This window comes from Malaclemys terrapin, chromosome 13 (genome assembly GCF_027887155.1).
Source record: "Malaclemys terrapin pileata isolate rMalTer1 chromosome 13, rMalTer1.hap1, whole genome shotgun sequence".
In the NCBI taxonomy this organism is placed as follows: Eukaryota; Metazoa; Chordata; order Testudines; family Emydidae; genus Malaclemys; species Malaclemys terrapin.
The window spans coordinates 45,466,356-45,483,612 of record NC_071517.1 but is presented as its reverse complement, the minus strand read 5'-3'; the positions used below and the strand labels follow the sequence as shown (position 1 = coordinate 45,483,612).

At 55.2% G+C, this 17,257-nt stretch overlaps 2 protein-coding genes across 2 annotated transcripts; both read right to left on the bottom strand.

Moving 5' to 3' along the window:
* Window positions 1–622: 622 nt before the first annotated feature.
* NFKBIL1 (NFKB inhibitor like 1) lies at window positions 623–7,777 on the bottom strand. The gene is made up of 5 exons (XM_054047171.1): window positions 7,618–7,777; window positions 6,307–6,600; window positions 5,522–5,634; window positions 1,902–2,013; window positions 623–1,230 (listed from the first exon to the last, which is right to left on the bottom strand). Exons 1-5 carry the CDS (start codon window positions 7,736–7,738, stop codon window positions 665–667), a joined length of 1,206 nt encoding a protein of 401 aa, XP_053903146.1. The 5' UTR covers window positions 7,739–7,777; the 3' UTR covers window positions 623–664.
* Window positions 7,778–9,520: 1,743 nt separating this feature from the next.
* Window positions 9,521–14,990, bottom strand: LOC128847413 (natural cytotoxicity triggering receptor 3-like). Its single transcript, XM_054046800.1, has 6 exons — window positions 14,854–14,990; window positions 14,050–14,126; window positions 10,437–10,781; window positions 10,208–10,327; window positions 9,929–9,966; window positions 9,521–9,631 (listed from the first exon to the last, which is right to left on the bottom strand). Exons 1-6 carry the CDS (start codon window positions 14,988–14,990, stop codon window positions 9,521–9,523), a joined length of 828 nt encoding a protein of 275 aa, XP_053902775.1.
* Window positions 14,991–17,257: the final 2,267 nt, after the last annotated feature.

The following is a 17,257-nucleotide window of genomic DNA, read 5'->3' as shown; positions in this document are numbered from 1 at the left end:
CTCACTCCCAACCCGCAGCCCCTGCCAGCCCAGCCCTGCCCCCCCAGCTCTGCCGGTGCCCCTCACTCCCAACCCGCAGCCCCTGCCAGCCCGGCCCTGCCCCCCCCCCAGCTCTGCCGGTGCCCCTCACTCCCGACCCGCAGCCCCTGCTAACCCAGCCCTGGGCTTTCCCAGCTTTGTGGGTTTGCTGAGGGCTGCTCCCTTCGTCACACGCTGGGAACCGGAGGCCGGGCTCTGCCCGCAGGCCCAGCGCCAGCTCCTAGTTACCGCACCCGGACAACAACATATTGAGCAAGAGCTGCAGAGTGGGAGGCAGGTGGGGGGGAGGGGAAGGGCATGTTCTGTTCTTGGGGAAAGGAATTGTGGCTGGGAGCCGGGGAGAGAACCCAGGAGTCCTGGCTCCCAGCCCCCTGCTCTAACCCACCAGCCCCCACTCCCCTCCCAGCGCCGGGAGAGAACCCAGGAGTCCTGGCTCCCAGCCCCCCCTGCTCTGACCCACCAGCCCCCACTCCCCTCCCAGAGCCGGGAGAGAACCCAGGAGTCCTGGCTCCCAGCCCCCCCGCTCTAACCCACCAGCCCCCACTCCCCTCCCAGCGCCGGGAGAGAACCCAGGAGTCCTGGCTCAATACAATAACCGAAGCTTTATTGACACAGCTGCGTTGCGTTATTTGACTGCCTCCGCCAGTCTGTTGAGTTCCTGGGACAGCGCCGTGACCGTGGCCAGGACCCGGCCCCGATCCGGCTCCGCCAGGCGGCCCCCGCAGCGCTGGGCGAATTTGTCCGGGTGCCACAGGGCCTGCTGCCGGCGCAGCTGGTGGCGGTAGGCGCCCGCGTCCGAGGGATCCGTGCCCAGCATGGCCACTGCAGCCATTTCGGCCACGGTGCCCGTGGGGCTGGGCCACGGGATGTCCCCGTAGCGCAGGGGGCGGGTGGCGTCGGGGGTGAAGACGCGAGCGCAGCCCTCCTGGTAGCGCTGCCGCTTGGCTTCCCGCAGCTCCTCCTTCTTGGTGCGGGTGCGTTCCTGGTACAGACGAGACTCTTCCTCCAGGGGGCGCTGGGAGGTGTGGCGGGAGGGCTGCGCGGCTCCGTGGGTGGGGACCTGAGGGACAGGCCCCGCCCTCTGGTGGCCAGGCCCCGCCCCCTGGCGGTCTTTCCGTCTGTATTCCCGTGCCATGCGCTCGGCCCACTCCTCGTAGGGTTCTGGGTCCGGGTGGGCCGTACAGAAATCCTCTGGGGAGGGGGGGGAGAGATGAGGAGGATGGTGTCAGGTGAGAATTTCCCCTGTAGGGGGCACCAGGGCTAATCTGACACTGCCTGGCTCAGGGGGGTGGGGAATGAGACATGGGGCCTGCCCCATCTAAGGGGCTCCGGCTCCCATCCGGCCCCAGGGCAGGGACTGGCTGGCTCAGGGGGGTGGGGAATGGGGCAGGGGCCTGTCCCCTCTAGGGGGTGCTGGCTCCCATCCGGCTCCAGGGCAGGGACTGGCTGGCTCATGGGGGATGGGGAATGGGGCGGGGCCTGTCCCCTCTAGGGGGCGCGGGCTCCCACCCGTACCCAGTGTGGGGACTGGCTGGCTCAGGGGAGTGGGGGATGGGGCAGGGGCCTGTCCCATCTAGGGGGTGGTGGCTCCCATCCGGCCCCAGGGCAGGGACCGGCTGGCTCAGGGAGGTGGGGAATGGGGCAGGGCCTGTCCCCTCTAGGGGGCGCGGGCTCCCACCCGTACCCAGTGTGGGGACTGGCTGGCTCAGGGAAGTGGGGGATGGGGCAGGGGCCTGTCCCATCTAGGAGGTGGTGGCTCCCATCCGGCTCCAGGGCAGGGACTGGCTGGCTCAGGGGGGTGGGGGATGGGGTATAGGGCCTGTCCCCTCTCGGGGGCGCCAGCGGCCATGCAGGGTCCCTACCTTCGTAGCGCCAGATCTCCTGGTATTCATCTTGGCATTCCCCGAAGAGCTTCTGGCGCCATTCCCAGTCCCTGTCCCGCTCCCCGTCGCTCTCTTCGGATCCCTCCGGGGGCTGCGGAGAGTCATTGGGCATCAGAGAACCCCTGAGGGGCAGGGGGGGCTGGAAGGGACATCGTCGTCACACCTGGCCCCCGCCTACACCAGCCCTGACAGGGGTTTGGCCAACCTGGTCTTAAACCTCCCGTGACGGGGATACCACAACCCGCCCATGGACGCCGACTCCGGAGCTCAATTCCTGATAGCTAAAGGAAAGTGCCTTTGCTGCGGATTAAGCCTGTTACGTCTTGTCCTGCCTTCAGTGGCGTGGGGAACACCTGAGACCCGGTCCCTTTACTCTAGCCCTGACGGCATCTGCAGACTGTTCTCAGGTTCCCCCCTCACTCATCTTTTCTCCCCACTAAACGTGCCCCGTTTCCTAACCTTTCCCCCCAGGTCAGGCGTTCTAACCCTTCGCTCGCTTTTGTTGCTCTTCTCTGGCCTCTCGCCAATTTGGAGGGTGGCCCCCAGAACTGGACCCAGGACCCGAGTTGGGGCCTCACCCGTGCCAAGCAGAGCAGGACATTACACACGACACTCCGGTTAACACAGCCCTGCATAAGAACACGAGAACAGCCAGACTGGGTCAGACCAAAGGTCCATCCAGCCCAGTGTCCTGTCTGCCGACCGCGGCCAATGCCAGGTGCCCCAGAGGGAATGAACCTAACAGGGAATCATCCGGTGACCCACCCCGTCGCCCCGTTCCCAGCTACTGGTAAACAGAACGATGTCAGCGTTTTGATTTCCTTTGTAACCCATTCTGACGTCTACGCCTTTTCTCTTGTACTCGCTTCAAAGCTATCGTTCTGCAGCTAATTAACTTGTGTTACTGTTTTCTCTAAACCGGCGTGGATTTTGATCGCCGTTTTGGGGGATCTCCACTTCGGATCACAAGGCTGGTGCGTGATCAGTGGAATGATGGACTGATTATGGGCTTACCCTGTCCAGGAGGGCACTGACCAGAGCAAGACGCGCGTTTCTGGGGAGCAAGGTTGGGACTGAGGGATATGCAGGTGTCGCCGGGTATGTAATTCAGGGCGTAGCACTCACGTACTCAGCTGGGAGCGAATTTACGTGCTAGGGGCAGTGCGTAAGCAGACCCCGGAGGGCCGGCTCTTCCCCAGCAAAGCCGTGTAAAAGGCATCGCGAGCGGGACAGCTAAAGGGACACAAATCAAGATGCATCACTCCCCTCTAACCAGCAATGATGGAAATTAGGTTGGCTGGGCATGATTTGTCCTTGAGAAATCCACACTGGCTGCTCCTAATAATCTATTATCCTCTCGGTGCTTAGTTACAAACTGATAGTTTACTAATCTGTTCTGGTATCTTTCCAAGGATTGAAATTAGGTGACTGACGAGTAATTCCCTGGTTTGTCTGTGCTCCTCTTTTTAAAAAAAGGTACATTTGTCCTTCTCCGGCCTCTGGAACCTCCATTGTCCTCCGGGAATTCGTGAAGATCATTTCTTATGGTTCCGAGATTGCATCAACTAGTTCCTTAAGCACCCTACGATGAATTTCATCAAGTCCGGCCGACTTCAATACATCAAACGTAGCTAAATAGCCTTTCACCTGTTCTTTCCCTATTTCGGCTTGCGCTCCTTGTTAACATTAAGAACATAAGCACGGCTAGACTGGGTCAGACTAAGGGTCCATCTAGTCCCGTGTCCTGTCTGCCGACAGTGGCCAATGCCAGGTGCCCCAGAGGGAATGGACAGAACAGGGAATCATCAAGTGATCCCTTCCCTGTCGCCCATTCCCAGCTTCTAGCAAACAGAGACTAGGGACACCATCCCTGCCCAGCCTGGCTAATAGCCCTTGATGGACGTATCCGCCGTGACTTTACCTAGTTCTTTTTTGAACCCTGTGATAGCCTTGACCTTCACAACATCCTCTGGCAAGGAGTTCCGCGAGTTGACTGTGCGTTGTGCGAAGAAATACTTTTGTTTGTTTTAAACCTGCTGCCTATTAATTTCCCAGGGTGACCCCTAGTTCTTGTGTTATGACAAGGAGTAAATAACACTTCCTTATCTACTTTCTCCACACCAGTCATGATTTTATAGACCTCTGTCATATCCCCCCGTAGTCGTCTCTTTTCCAAGCTGAAAAGTCCCAGTCTTATTAATCTCTCCTCTGTTACCTGTCAGCTCTGTGTTCTTGGGGAACCAGGGTGCAGGATCCAACCTGTGTGACTCACAAATGACACCCTGCCGACCCACCCACAGCCTCTGCTTGAACCAAAGCCGATCAGAAAAAGACTTACAAAAAGCAATGAGAAGGCCGTGGGAGACACACCTAAATCCCTCTGGACAAGGGTGACAGGATTAAGGAAATTCCCTGAGCCTCATTTGCATTGGAGATAGGACAGGGAGGCATCCCCATTAGCATACAGATTGGAGAACAGAGATCCCAAGGCAAGAACCGCACTGAACTCTGGGACCAGAGAAACAGGGAAGCAATGCATCATGGGGGATCTCTGCTCCAGCTGTTAATGAACCCACATCTGCACACACCCAGTCTGCAGTTATCAGACCAATTCTAGTAATAGAGGGTCCTGTGGCACCTTTAAGACTAACAGAAGTAATGGGAGCATAAGCTTTCGTGGGTAAGAACCTCACTTCTTCAGATGCAAGTCCCTGATCGATTCCAGCTTCACGGAGCGGTGAGAACCCAGCTCTCGCTCTCTGGGTGTAGCCTTCTGACCCGGACTTGTGGGATCAGTTCTAGTTTTCTAAACCTGACTTTTGTAATCAAACGGAAGTTGGATTTAATATTATCACGGTTTTGTTTGTTCGGTTTCTCTGTGGTTATTACCTGGCAATAAATAACGTTCATGGTTAAGCGGTTGCTTCTCTCTCTCTCTAGCCCCCCCTCGTGGGTGTTTTTTGGCTTCCTCATTCGCTCTGCAGCAACGCTCCTCGTACCTCAGCTAAAAGATCCCTGCAGCGCCCCAGAATCCTGTGGGGTTTGCTCATCCAGTGGGTTACGGCCACAGCAATGTGACAGTGGGGATAGGTACGTGCTGAACCTGGGGCATAGGAGGGTGGCAGCTTGGAGGTGCTGTTTGACCCAGTCTGCTGAGTCCAGGGACATATAAGGGGTCATCTTGGGAGTGCTGATTAATCCGCTCCTCTCAGACGCGCTCTGTTAGTGTGTGTGTGTTCGTCTGATTCCGGGGCTGGAAGAACCCAGCCCGGGGGAACCGAGGTCCCGCAGGACAGCTCCACTGGGAGGGGACTTGCAGAAGTCGAGTGCCGTATGAGAACACGTGACACAAACAGTCCGTTGATAGAATTACAGAATCCCCCCCGCCCCCAGAAGAGTAACCCTAATAAATGAGCAGACCCCAAAGTAACGGGCAAATCTAGTAACAACCCCCCACTGAGTCTCCCCACCCCGCTCCCTGCAGCACAGACCCCCCAGCACTGCCCTAGGGCACTGGGGCCAGCCCTGACTGACAGGGGAGAGCGCCTCCTACCAAGCCCCAAGCCGGCTCCTTACAGCACAGCACCCCAGATCGGTACCTGCTCCTCCGTCATGGGCCCCAGCAGGTTCCCAGGCGTCTCCCCGGCCCGGTTCCGGATCCCCATGGCCCGAGGGCAGTGGCTCTGCAGGGTGGCAAAGAGGACTTTGTACACTGGGGAGGGAGAACGGGAGAGGTTAATGGTGCCCCCTGGAGGGGGAAAATGCCATCCTGGACGCCTGGGTCCCCAGCCCCCACCGTGGTCTACAGCCCCCAGACTCCCACTCCTGGATTTTCCATTCCACGTCCAGGTCTCTCCCCCTTTCTTGGGGCTGGGAACTCAGTGGCACAACCTAGTGGCCAGAGACCCACACTACAGGTTACATCTGAAAGAAGAGTGGGGTTTAGTGGATTAGAGCAGGGGGGCTAGGGGCCAGGACTCCTGGGTTCTATCCCTGGCTGTGGGAGCTGGGGGGTTAGAGCAGGGGGGCTAGGGGCCAGGTCTCCTGGGTTCTATGCCTGGCTGTGGGAGCTGGGGGGTTAGAGCAGGGGGCGCTGAGAGCCAGGACTCCTGGGTTCTATCCCTGGCTCTGGGAGGGGAGTGGGAGCTGGAGGGTTAGAGCAGGGGGTGCTGAGAGCCAGGACTCCTGGGTTCTATCCCTGGCTCCGGGAGGGGAGTGGGGGCTAGTGGATTAGAGCAGGGGGGTTGGGAGCCAGGACTCCTGGGTTCTATCCCTGGTGCCCATTGCCTCCCCCCAGTGGTATCCTCGAAGCCCTGCAGCCCAGGGGTGAGGCCTAGGTTCAAATCCCTTTCCTCTGGCTGGGATTTAAAGGACCAGTGCTCACCGCTCTTGCCCTTGCGGGCAGCCTGCCGGGCGGCATGGTGCAGGGCCGTGTCTCCTTGCCGGTCCTGGAGGGCAGGGTTGGCTCCGTGGCCCAGGAGGATCTGGGCGGCAATGGAGTCTCGGTGGGCACAAGCATAGTGCAGGGGTGGACGGCCCTTGTGCCCCGCTGGCTGGTCCAGGTCCAGTGCCTCCCGGTGGCGGGCGAGGAGCGAGCGCAGCCGGCGGTGCCGTCCAGACTCCACGTAGCGCCAGAGGCGGCGCTGGTGCCGCGAGGCCATAGGGATGGGCCTGTGGGCTGGAGTAGAGATGGGGTTAGAGACACCTGGACTGGTATCGGAGACGCTGATCACCCCACGTCCCCCTTGCTGCCCCAAGACTCCCCCGTCATCCTTGCTGCCCACCGCCTGCCCCCAGATCCCCCTGCTGACCCCGTGTCCCCACTGCTCATTCCTGCCCCCCAGAGCCACCATGTTCCCCTTGCCCACCCCTGCCCCCAGATCCCCTGCTGACCCCTAGATCCCCCATGTCCCCGTAGCCCATCCCTGCCCCCCAGATCCCCGTAGCCCGTCCCTGCCCCCCAGATCCCCCATGTCCCCATAGCCCATCCCTGCCCCCCAGATCCCCCATGTCCCCATAGCCCGTCCCTGCCCCCAGATCCCCCACGTCCCCATAGCCCGTCCCTGCCCCCCAGATCCCCCACGTCCCCATAGCCCGTCCCTGCCCCCCAGATCTCCCATGTCCCCATAGCCCATCCCTGCCCCCCAGATCCCCCATGTCCCCATAGCCCGTCCCTGCCCCCCAGATCCCCCACGTCCCCATAGCCCATCCCTGCCCCCCAGATCCCCCACGTCCCCATAGCCCATCCCTGCCCCCCAGATCCCCCACGTCCCCATAGCCCATCCCTGCCCCCCAGATCCCCCATGTCCCCATAGCCCGTCCCTGCCCCGCAGATCCCCCATGTCCCCATAGCCCGTCCCTGCCCCGCAGATCCCCCATGTCCCCGTAGCCCATCCCTGCCCCCCAGATCCCCCATGTCCCCATAGCCCGTCCCTGCCCCCTAGATCCCCCACGTCCCCATAGCCCATCCCTGCCCCCCAGATCCCCCATGTCCCCATAGCCCATCCCTGCCCCCCAGATCCCCCACGTCCCCATAGCCCGTCCCTGCCCCGCAGATCCCCCATGTCCCCGTAGCCCGTCCCTGCCCCCCAGATCCCCCCAGCCGACCCCCAGAGCCCCCGGGCCCCCCTCCTCTTCCCTCCCGCCCCCACCCCCACCCCCACCCCCACCCTCCCCCCGGGGCCGCGCTACCCACCGGGGCCGCTGGCCGGGGCTGTTAATCGACGGCTGAGCGCGACACCCGCGGGGGAAGGGAAAAGGCGCGGACCGGAAGTGGGGCAAACGGAAGGGCAGAAGCGGGACGGAAGTGACCTCATTCCGCCCGATGTGGCGAGGGAGGGGGCCGATGAGTCGTTCACCGGGCAACAAAGGGGGAGGGCGGGAATGGGAAACCCGGGGGGCGGGGGGAGGCAAACGCGGCCGGAAGTGAAGCGGAAGTGGCGTCACGCCGCCTGCCACAATGGGGCGTTTACCCAGAGACTTGGTGCAATGGCCTATAGGGTCCCGTTGGGAAACAGGAGCCGCACGGGAAGGTTCCGGGATGTGTTTGGTTCTTCAGGGGTTAAATCGCTCCAAGGAGAGCAGGTGGGAGGGGACGGAAGCCAGTACAGGAAGTGGGCCCAAGGCAGGGCGGAAGTGGACCAGATATGGCGTCAGGACTATAGCCATAGACGACTTGCCCGCACTTGGGTGCAACGCTCTCGAAGGCCGGCATGGGAAACACGAGGGGGAGGGTTCCGGGGTGTGGTGGGTCCCGCAGGGTTTAAAAGGGGGCGGGTGAAACTGGGATTAACGCATCAAAGGGGGGGGGAAACAGCGGAGGTTGATCTCAGTGAGGGCGGAAGCAAACCGGAAGTGGCATCATCCCCACTAATATAAAGAAGGACTTGCCCATAGTTCTTAATGGGGTCCGGGTGGGAAACAGGAGCCGCGTTGGAAGGTTCCGGGGTGTGTTTGGGGCTGGTATCGGAAAGGGAGTGAGTCCCATTCCCCAGGTCAGGTACGATGGAGAGGTGATAGGTGGGGAGGGGAGAAAAGTGTGGGGGGAGGGAGAGGGAGTGACAAAATTCCCACAAAAATGATAAATACCCAAAGGGAAAAAATCAGAGACCAATTTCCCACCTGTGTTTCACTTACATCTCTACATTGTTGGTCAATTTTCCCCAGTGATTTTTATTTAGTTCCTTCTTTTTCTCTCTTTTCCCCTTCTTCCTGCACTCAGCATTTAAAAAACAACATGTTCATGGTGGACAAAATTTCAATTTTCAGGGGAAAAAACATTTTCAGAAAATATTTTTTTGTCATGAAATTTGTGTGTGTGGGGGCGGGGAGAGAGAAGTGTCCCAATTTTCAGGGATAAAATGACATATTTTCACTGGGGAAAAAAATGATGTTCTAAAACAAAATATCAATTCTTTAGGAAAATAACAATTTTTTCATGGGGAAAAAGGATGATTTTCTAAAAAGCAAATTTTAAAAAATCATTGTAAGATTTTGGAACATCACTAGGGGACTGAAGAGAAGAGGGAAGTGATGGAGAAAAGGAAAAGTTTTTACCCAACACATTTTTTCAAAAAAGTCTGAAAATAGACAATTTTTCACACAAAGAAATTATTTAATTTTTAAACAAACAAACACCTTTCTTTGAGCAACTCCTGCCTGCTGGAGCTGTCACGTTGGTCACATAGACCAATTCCACCGCCCACACGATGCTGAGGTGGGCTAGTGTTTCTCTTGGAGCTCAGTTAGGAAGAGGGACCAGACGCTGCGTTAATTACCCCCACCTGGTGATGCTCCATGGGGAGGCGTTGCAATCACTCCAGAGAGGACAGGGAAATAACGCACTGGGACGTGATATAGTTATACTTCAGGAGGCCCCGGAGAAGGCATTTCTTGAGGGTAAGACCATACCCTAGTAGATTAATCCCTGCCGTAGAGAGGGCTAGTTGGGTTTTGTTGGGGTTCACATAGACCTTCACGCTGATACTTTTCTTCTGCTCTCCCTCAAACCATGTGAGGGTCTCGTAGTGTAGGGAATTTCCTCGTGGCTGCATGGCGCTGAGTGTGAGGGACTCAGGTAGTGCTAGGTGCGGAGGGACTCAGCGCCGCTGGGCGTGGTTGGAGGTGTGTTCCCTGCGTCCTGGGATCTGGACTGTAATCTCTGCGTAGTGCAGGCTCTCGCTCTCCACGGCCTCCCGGCTGCCCTGGCCCTGTGTTGGACAGACACACAGTGAGGACGCCGTCACCCCAGATCTGGTCTCCTAATTCTGGCCAATTAAGGCAGCTCCCAGAGAGCAAATCCCACAGTGTTACCCCAGATTGGAGGCGTTGGGAACCAGGATTCCTGGGTTCTATCCCCAGCTCTGGGAAGGGAGTGGGGTCTAGTGAGGGCTGGGAGCCAGGATTCCTGGGTTCTCTTTCCTCACTGTATTGTACCAGTCTTTATTGGCACCCGGAGACCAGACCCAAGCACTGTCTGGAACAAGGCCCAGCCTGCATTGTCTCACCTTCAGCTGCCGCCGGCGAGGCTGCGAGTTGGGCGGCGCTGCAGAAAAAGGGAGAAGGAAGGAATATTAAAACAGAGGAGTGTGAGAGAGAGTCTGGGGTGAAGAGGGAAGCTGCAGAGATCTAGGGACGGGGGAAGAAGGATGTGGGGGGAGATGGATATATGGACAGACAGCCCAGCATGGACCACAGCGGACAGACGGCCGCTCGGGTGTGTTCAGTAGCAGAGGCCCTGGCCCATGGCCCAGGAGGTTAGCGGGGGGAAGGCTCCGGTTCGGTACCTTGGCGTCTCTTCAGGAGGAGGGTGGCCCCCAGACCAAGGATGAGAAGGAGCCCCAGGGCGATGGCGACCTGGTACAGGAGCTCCCGGGAGCAGCTCCCTGCGGGAGCAGGTTCTTCACCTGGGCGATGAAGAGGAGTGTTAGGGGATTATAAGCTCCTTGAGCCAGACAGTTCCCTGACCTGAGGCCAGAGAGGGGGAAGGCCCCGTGCCCCCATTCCCCACCTCACCTGTGTCACTCTGGTTTCTCCCCGTCACCTGCAGCTCGGTGCCTGCTCCCGTCCCGCTCTCTCCCCGGTGGATGCTGATCTGACACTGGTAGAGACCAGAGTCCCGCTGCTCCAGCTCCGACAGGGTCAGCGTGGCCTCCCCTTTCCGGAGCAGATCCAGGTGGGACACATTGAGCCGCCCACTGTAGAAGGGATGGGCAGAATCCAGTTCGACTCCGTCTCCAGGCCCTCTGGTCCAGGTCGCTCTGGCCATGCTGCCCTGTCTGTTCTCGAAGGAGCAGCTGAGTGTCGCGGTCTCGCCAGGGGACGCTCGGAGGACAGCGGGGCTCTGAAGGACTGTGAGACCTTCGTGAACCAGGGCAATAAACGTTATAGCAGCGAAGGAAAACTACGACGAGTGGTATCGAGACACGCCCCAGTCGCCCGAAACCTTAAGCTAAGGGGAAAGAATTGTGTGTTCCTGTCCACCTTGCTACTGCTCACAACACTGTCGATAACACACTGCACAGGACTTTCACTTCCCCTTCCAACAGATACCCCACATCAGCACTGCTATGTGCACGGCAGATGCTCACAGAGACGTTAGACGTAAAATCACTCAGGACAGTTACGTCCAAGGCAGATTGTGCAGAGTTGCAAAGAGATCTCACTAGACTGGACGACGAAATGGCAAATGTAGCTCAAAGGTGATCAATGCAAAGTCAGGCCCATTGGGAAACATAATCCCAACTACACATATAAAATGATGGGGTCTAACTTAGCTGTTACATCTCAAAGAGATCATGGATATTTCTTTGAAAACATCCGCTCAATGTGCAGCAGCAGTCAAAAATCGAACAGGATGGTAGGAAAGGAACAGATAATAAGATGGAAAATATGATAATGCCACTAAATAAATCCAGGGTACGCCCACACCTTGAATAGTACGTGCCATTCTGGTCACCCCATCTCAAAAAAAGGTACATTAGAATTGGAAAAGGTACGAAAAAAGGCAACAAAAATGATTAGGGGCATGGAACAGCTTCCATATGAGGAGAGACTAAAACACTGGGACTGATCAGCTTCAAAAAGAGATGAATAAAGGGGGGAATATGATAGAGCTCTATAAAGAATGGTGTGGAGAAAATGACTATGGAAGTATTAATGACCACTTCACATAACACAAGAACCAGAGGTCACCCGACGAAATTAACAGGCAGCAGGTTTAAAACAAGCAAAAAGAAGTACTTCTTCACACAACACACAGTCAACCTGTGAAACTCACTGCCAGGGGATGTTGTGAAGGCCAAAAGTATAACTGAGCTCAAAAAGGAATTAGATAAGTTCCTGGAGGATAGATCCATCAATGACCAAGATGGTCGGGGATGGAACCCCATGCTCTGGATGTCTCTAAACCTCTGACTGGCAGAAGCAGGGACTGGACGACAGGGATGGATCACTTGATGATTGCCCTGTTCTGTTCATTCTCTCTGAAGCATCTGGCACAGGCCACTGTCAGAGATGGGATACTGGGCTAGATGAACTAGGCTAGATGGACCAGTATGGCCATTTTTATGTTCTTGCAGGAGGATTGCTAGTCACACAACTTCATTTCCTAGAATTCAGAATCCTAAGACACAAAACCCCCAAAACTGAGAGAGAGAAAAGAGGCTGCTTCCTAAGGCAGAGAGGAACAACTCACCCCACATTAGTTTAGGCTGGGTCTCTGCAGACTGACTCTGATCATATGGAGACCCCACGGCTGCAGGCAGTTTTAAGTAAACCATAAACACATGCCTCGACTTTATACAATTTGTGCTCCAAGCTACAGTGGGTGGAAATGTTTCCTGATGGAACGTTTGTCCCTTGGAAAATGCTGTTTCATTGAGATGACGACAACTTGTTTAGCAATGGGGTGGGTGGCACGAAAAAGCATTTTGATAGGGTCAAAAGGGAATTGTTTGATTTTTCAATTTCCAAATTTATTTGCTGTTATATTATTAAAAAAGTGTCAAAATTGAAATGAAAAAATAGAATACGTCTGGTTGACCTGAAATGACATATCCGTATCTTTCCATCCATACATGCACTGATCCTCCACCCCTGCATCCACTGCTATCTATCCATCCCTAGTTCTCTATCTATAGATAGACAGGATCTTGGCTGGACGATAGCTAGCTAGATACAGATGCCCAGGGATGGAATATGGATGGATAGATATTAATTTAGGGGTGGTGTGGATGGGTACATAGATAGAAATATAGATAAGAAGGATCTGGGGGGGGGGATGAATGGCTGGATGGACAGATAGAGATGGATATAGGAATGGAATAGATAGACGGAAGAACAGATGGGGGTGGATCTAGAGGTGGAGGATGGATGGACAGATAGAGAAGCATCTAGGGATGGGGTAGATTGTTGCCTGATTTTAGAGGATGATATATTATTGTAGACTCGCCAATTGATCTGACCAGAAGATAACGAGGTTCTTGTCCCAGAATGAGGCCACCCAGAATTAAATGCCGTGAGTTCAATATCTTGTAAGGACCTTCGAGGCAGATGACAAGGACACACAGGCTGAGGAGAAAATGCAGCCATAGAGACTTATTAAAATAAGTGAAAAAGCTACCAAAGCTCCACAAGGGAATAACACAGCTCTGGGGGGACCTGTCTCATCAGCCTTTACCAAAGCTTCCTAGATTAGCACCCTCACAGGGGCACCTGGTGGTAAGAGACAATGGACCAGCCTTGTCCCTGGTCTGCCAAATGGGTCCGACGGTGCTCGAGACTGAGGGTGAACAATAGAACTGAAGGGCCAGATGCTGAGTAGCGAAGTTGAGAATAGACAGTGGAGAAACTCAAAAGCTGAAGAAGACGAAGCTGCCTGCACATGGCGGGTTGCCCTCCTATAGGATCTCAGCAATATCTTGAATATTCATGCTAGTACCCAACCTTCTGTGCCCAAATCTAACTTCCTCACCCACATCATACTGGGGTGAACTTATTCTATAGGCTAGTGTAGTCACACATGTTAATGCCAATTGCCTCATTCTCAAACCTGTTATTTCTTACCCAATCTGGTTTCCGGTCGTTACTTCCACATTCCTGCCGTGTCCTGTGTGGAGTCCCAAGTTTCTTAGATAAACATGTCTAGTTCCCCAAACTCTAAAAGGGTATCGGTTAGGCCATATATCTGAGCCTAAGTTCACCAGCCCCCTTAACCATACAGGTGCTCACTTGCTAAAGCTAAACATACAGGATACAGGCCTGTATGACCAGTTACAGCCAAACATAATAACATAATCCAATGCAAACGTACAAGGCAAATATACCAAAGCAAACCAATAAATAAATGCAGAAAATAATAAAGCAAGCCAGCAGGTTAGCCCTCTGGCCTACAAGGTAGACAGACAGAGATGAATCTAAGGGTGGGGCAGGTGGACAGAAGGACAGACAGAGATGAATCTAGGGATGGGGTAGGTGGACAGAAGGACAGACAGAGATGGATCTAGGGATGGGGCAGATGGACAGAAGGACAGACAGAGATGGATCTAGGCGTGGGGCAGATGGACAGAAGGACAGAGATGGATCTAGAGATGGGGTAGGTGGCTGGATGAACACGTTAAATTAGTACCTGCTGCCCAGGTGGGGATGAAGAGGAGGATGCAGAGGACGGGGCTCAGGGCTGGCAGCTGCCCACTCTCTGGGCAGCTCCATGGGTCCAGCTCAGCTCAGCTCAGCATCCCCCAGAAGCATCAGCCCCAGGGGGCGGTGGAAAGTTTTGTGGTCAGCGCCTCTGAGATGGCTGCAGCGAGAGGCGGGGAACAAGGGCCGGATGTGTGTGTGTGTGTGTTTGAGCATGTGCTGTTCAATGTGTGAGGGACAGGCTGGTGTGTGTGTGTGTATGTGTGTGTGTGTGCATGCATCCCACTGCCCCCTAGAATCAGCCGCATTCCTCTGTGTCTCCTAGCCCCTGTACTGCGTGTGACTGAGGAGGATTCCCCTTACTTAGACTGGGGCAGTTGGGGTGTTTAGAGCTGGGGTATCTGGTCTGATGCCCCGCCCGGCTGCCCTGGTGCAGGGGGCAGCACAGCAGCAGCTGGCGTCTCCTGGAGCATCCTGGCTTGGTGGTGGTCCCCAGGAGCAGCTCCCCGGCCAGGGCTGCGTCCTACACACTGGGCCACAAATCCCTGCTCTGCTCTCAAACCAGGGGGGCCGACGGGCGTGAATTCCCACCCTGGGTCGGCGATCCGGCCCTGTCAACTTTCCATGTCTTTTTCATCGGCTCTGTCACGAGACATTTCTAACCAGACATTGTCCTTAGCGCCACAACCTTGAATGGTTGGTCAATAGCTACACCATGTTGCAGGTAGTTGTGATGGGGATTTGGGGTAATTTGGAGTCATTATCTGTCCAAAACGACCCCGCCAAATTGTACCTGCGGCTGCGGGTGGGTAAAATCTTCCCCGTCAGCAGCTGCATTTCAGTCACACACCCCCGGAGCCGCCCCCCATCTCCCTTTACCTCCGGGAAGTCATATTTTCTTGGATGACTTATCTCCGCTGGCTGAGACATGCCAACGTGCCATCGCTCCCACCCACCGCCGCGCCAATCTCCCCCAGCTTGGGTGGCCAATTTTGGTTGGATGTATTCGTGGAGGTTCCATCCCATGACATAACCCTTAATTAAAGATTAACCCTGAATTGCTGGAGATTCCAGGACAATGGTGGAAGATTGGCAACCCTAGGCCTCAGATGACAACCTGGTTGTGGACAGGGTGGGCGCAGAAGGGATGGCGCCTAGCGACTCAGAGTGAAGGTGTCCGGTGGTAGGTGGGCTCCCAGGAAGGGGTCTGAGGGTGGAGGGGCAGACGGGGCGGTTGTGTTGAGGGGCTTTTGTGGGGTGTTGTTTTGTCCACTGACCCTGGTCTTTCACGATCTGCTTTGGGTGTTAAATTTGACAAGGGGTGCTTGTGAATCTATCTGCAGCTGTGGGGAGAGAGTGAGGAGAGGTGGAGCTGGGGGGAGGGCTGGGTGTCAGGACTCCTGGGTTCTATCGTAGGTCTGGTTAAATGTGGTCTAGCAGAAAAAGACTCCAAGCCCCCCTGACTCTAACCCACTAGTCCCCACTCCCCTCCCAGAGCTGGGAGAGAACCCAAGAGTCCAGACCCTTTGCCATCCTTCAGTTCAGGTCTGTGCACAGCCTGGCACGACAGGGGCCCATGGGGGTGATCCATTTGTTATGGTAATTTCTGCAGTTTCTGTGGTGGGCTGAAACGTCACCTTCACCCCTGCGCGTCGTGGTGAGAAACAGGAAATTCCCCATCTTGCACGGCCGCAGCTTTTGCAAAGGTGGCAGTAGTTGGGGCTGGGGAGGGGGTGAGTTACAATCAGCTACAGAAGTATCGGAGTCGGGGGCACATACGATACATAAATAACTGACCACGGTTTCCGTCCTGTGAGCCGGAGTCGATCTCCAGGCGCTCCGCTTGCACTGCCAAAAATGCTTCTAGCTCTCACAGGATTCGAGCCTGCAGGGGAAGCTAACATAAATTGTGGTGAATCAAAATTCTAGTGAAACCCTCCAGGGCCACTGGGTTATGGCCCCATCCCGGAGCCATTCACCTTTCTTATTCCTCAGGCAGACGAGCAATCCCAGGACCATGAAGACCAACCCCAGCACAGAGCCCCCAACCCCAGCCACCATCTTGCCCTGGGAGAGTCAGTCTGTGCTTCTGTGAAAACAAGAGCACGCGTGGTTCGGGCTCAGCCCAGCTTCTCCTTCCCTTTGTCACGTCCCCGCTCTCTGCCCCCGGAACTGTTAACTTTCTATAGCACTTTATGCTCTAAAAGAAGTTGGTGCCTAACTTCCCTTAGGCTACCACTTTTTCACAGAGGCTTACAAACATGCTTTATTTGGTTATGTTGACTGAACTGTAAAACCCAGCTCAGCCCTTTGGCCCCCACACCAGTCAGCTGACTCCTGGGACAAGGGGCCTGGCTGGATCAGAGGGGCTGGAACAATTTTTATAGTGGGGTGCTGAGAGTCAGTGACCCAATCTGTAAACATAGGATGGAAACCACTTCAAGCCAGGGGGTGCGCACTTCAGCACCATGGGCTGGAATGGTGGTGGTGGAGGGTCTGGCTGGAGTCGGGACAAAGAGACTTGGCTGGGGCGGCGCATGACTACCATGATGGGGTGAGAGGCTGAAGATCCTCACTGGAGTGAGAGAAGATAGGAGCCCAAATGATTGAACAACAGTATACGATTCACATCAACTAGAACAAAAAATAGAAAAAAGAATACATTTATAAAAAGTGCAAAATAAATTTAAAATAGTAATAATGAATAAAATACAAAAATATTAACAGACTTAAAAAAAGTAAAATAATAAAAACTGAAAAATAAAAGAATTGTAAAATACATAAAAACCATAAAAGGAGAAATAAAATTATTAAAAGAAACGTAATATATATATATATATATGAAAACAACACTAAAATAAAAAAGGAAATACAAGTAAAATATATTAAAAAGGTAAAAATAGAACTATTAAGAAAAAACACACACACAACAAGAAAGAAAAAAGAAGTACAATTGTAAAATCGAGGGCGAGAGTCCATGGGGCTTGTGCTCCTATATCATAGGTGAGGAGCTCTGATGTGTCCCCCTCTCTGTCCCCCATGTGGACAGGGCTAGACAGCAGTCTCACTCCAGCCATGCGGCCACCCCAGCCTGCGAGTGAGGGGCAGCGCCCTCCCGGGCTTCCGGACCCACAGACAAAGCCCGGGGGAACCACTCCCATGTATACTTGCTGGACACAAGGCTCTTGCTCGTGTTG

Excerpts from the sequence above, each read along its gene's own strand:
- LOC128847413 (XM_054046800.1), bottom strand. The coding sequence starts at position 14,990 with ATGTCTCAGCCAGCGGAGATAAGTCATCCAAGAAAATATGACTTCCCG. Across the intron at positions 14,127-14,853 it reads TTACCCACCCGCAGCCGCAG|CTGCCCAGAGAGTGGGCAGC; the intron begins GTACAATTTGGC and ends GGACCCATGGAG. Across the intron at positions 9,632-9,928 it reads CTCGCCGGCGGCAGCTGAAG|GGCCAGGGCAGCCGGGAGGC; the intron begins GTGAGACAATGC and ends TGTCCAACACAG.
- NFKBIL1 (XM_054047171.1), bottom strand. The coding sequence starts at position 7,738 with ATGAGGTCACTTCCGTCCCGCTTCTGCCCTTCCGTTTGCCCCACTTCC. Across the intron at positions 6,601-7,617 it reads AGCCCCGGCCAGCGGCCCCG|CCCACAGGCCCATCCCTATG; the intron begins GTGGGTAGCGCG and ends TCTCTACTCCAG. Across the intron at positions 2,014-5,521 it reads GGCCCATGACGGAGGAGCAG|CCCCCGGAGGGATCCGAAGA; the intron begins GTACCGATCTGG and ends GACTCTCCGCAG.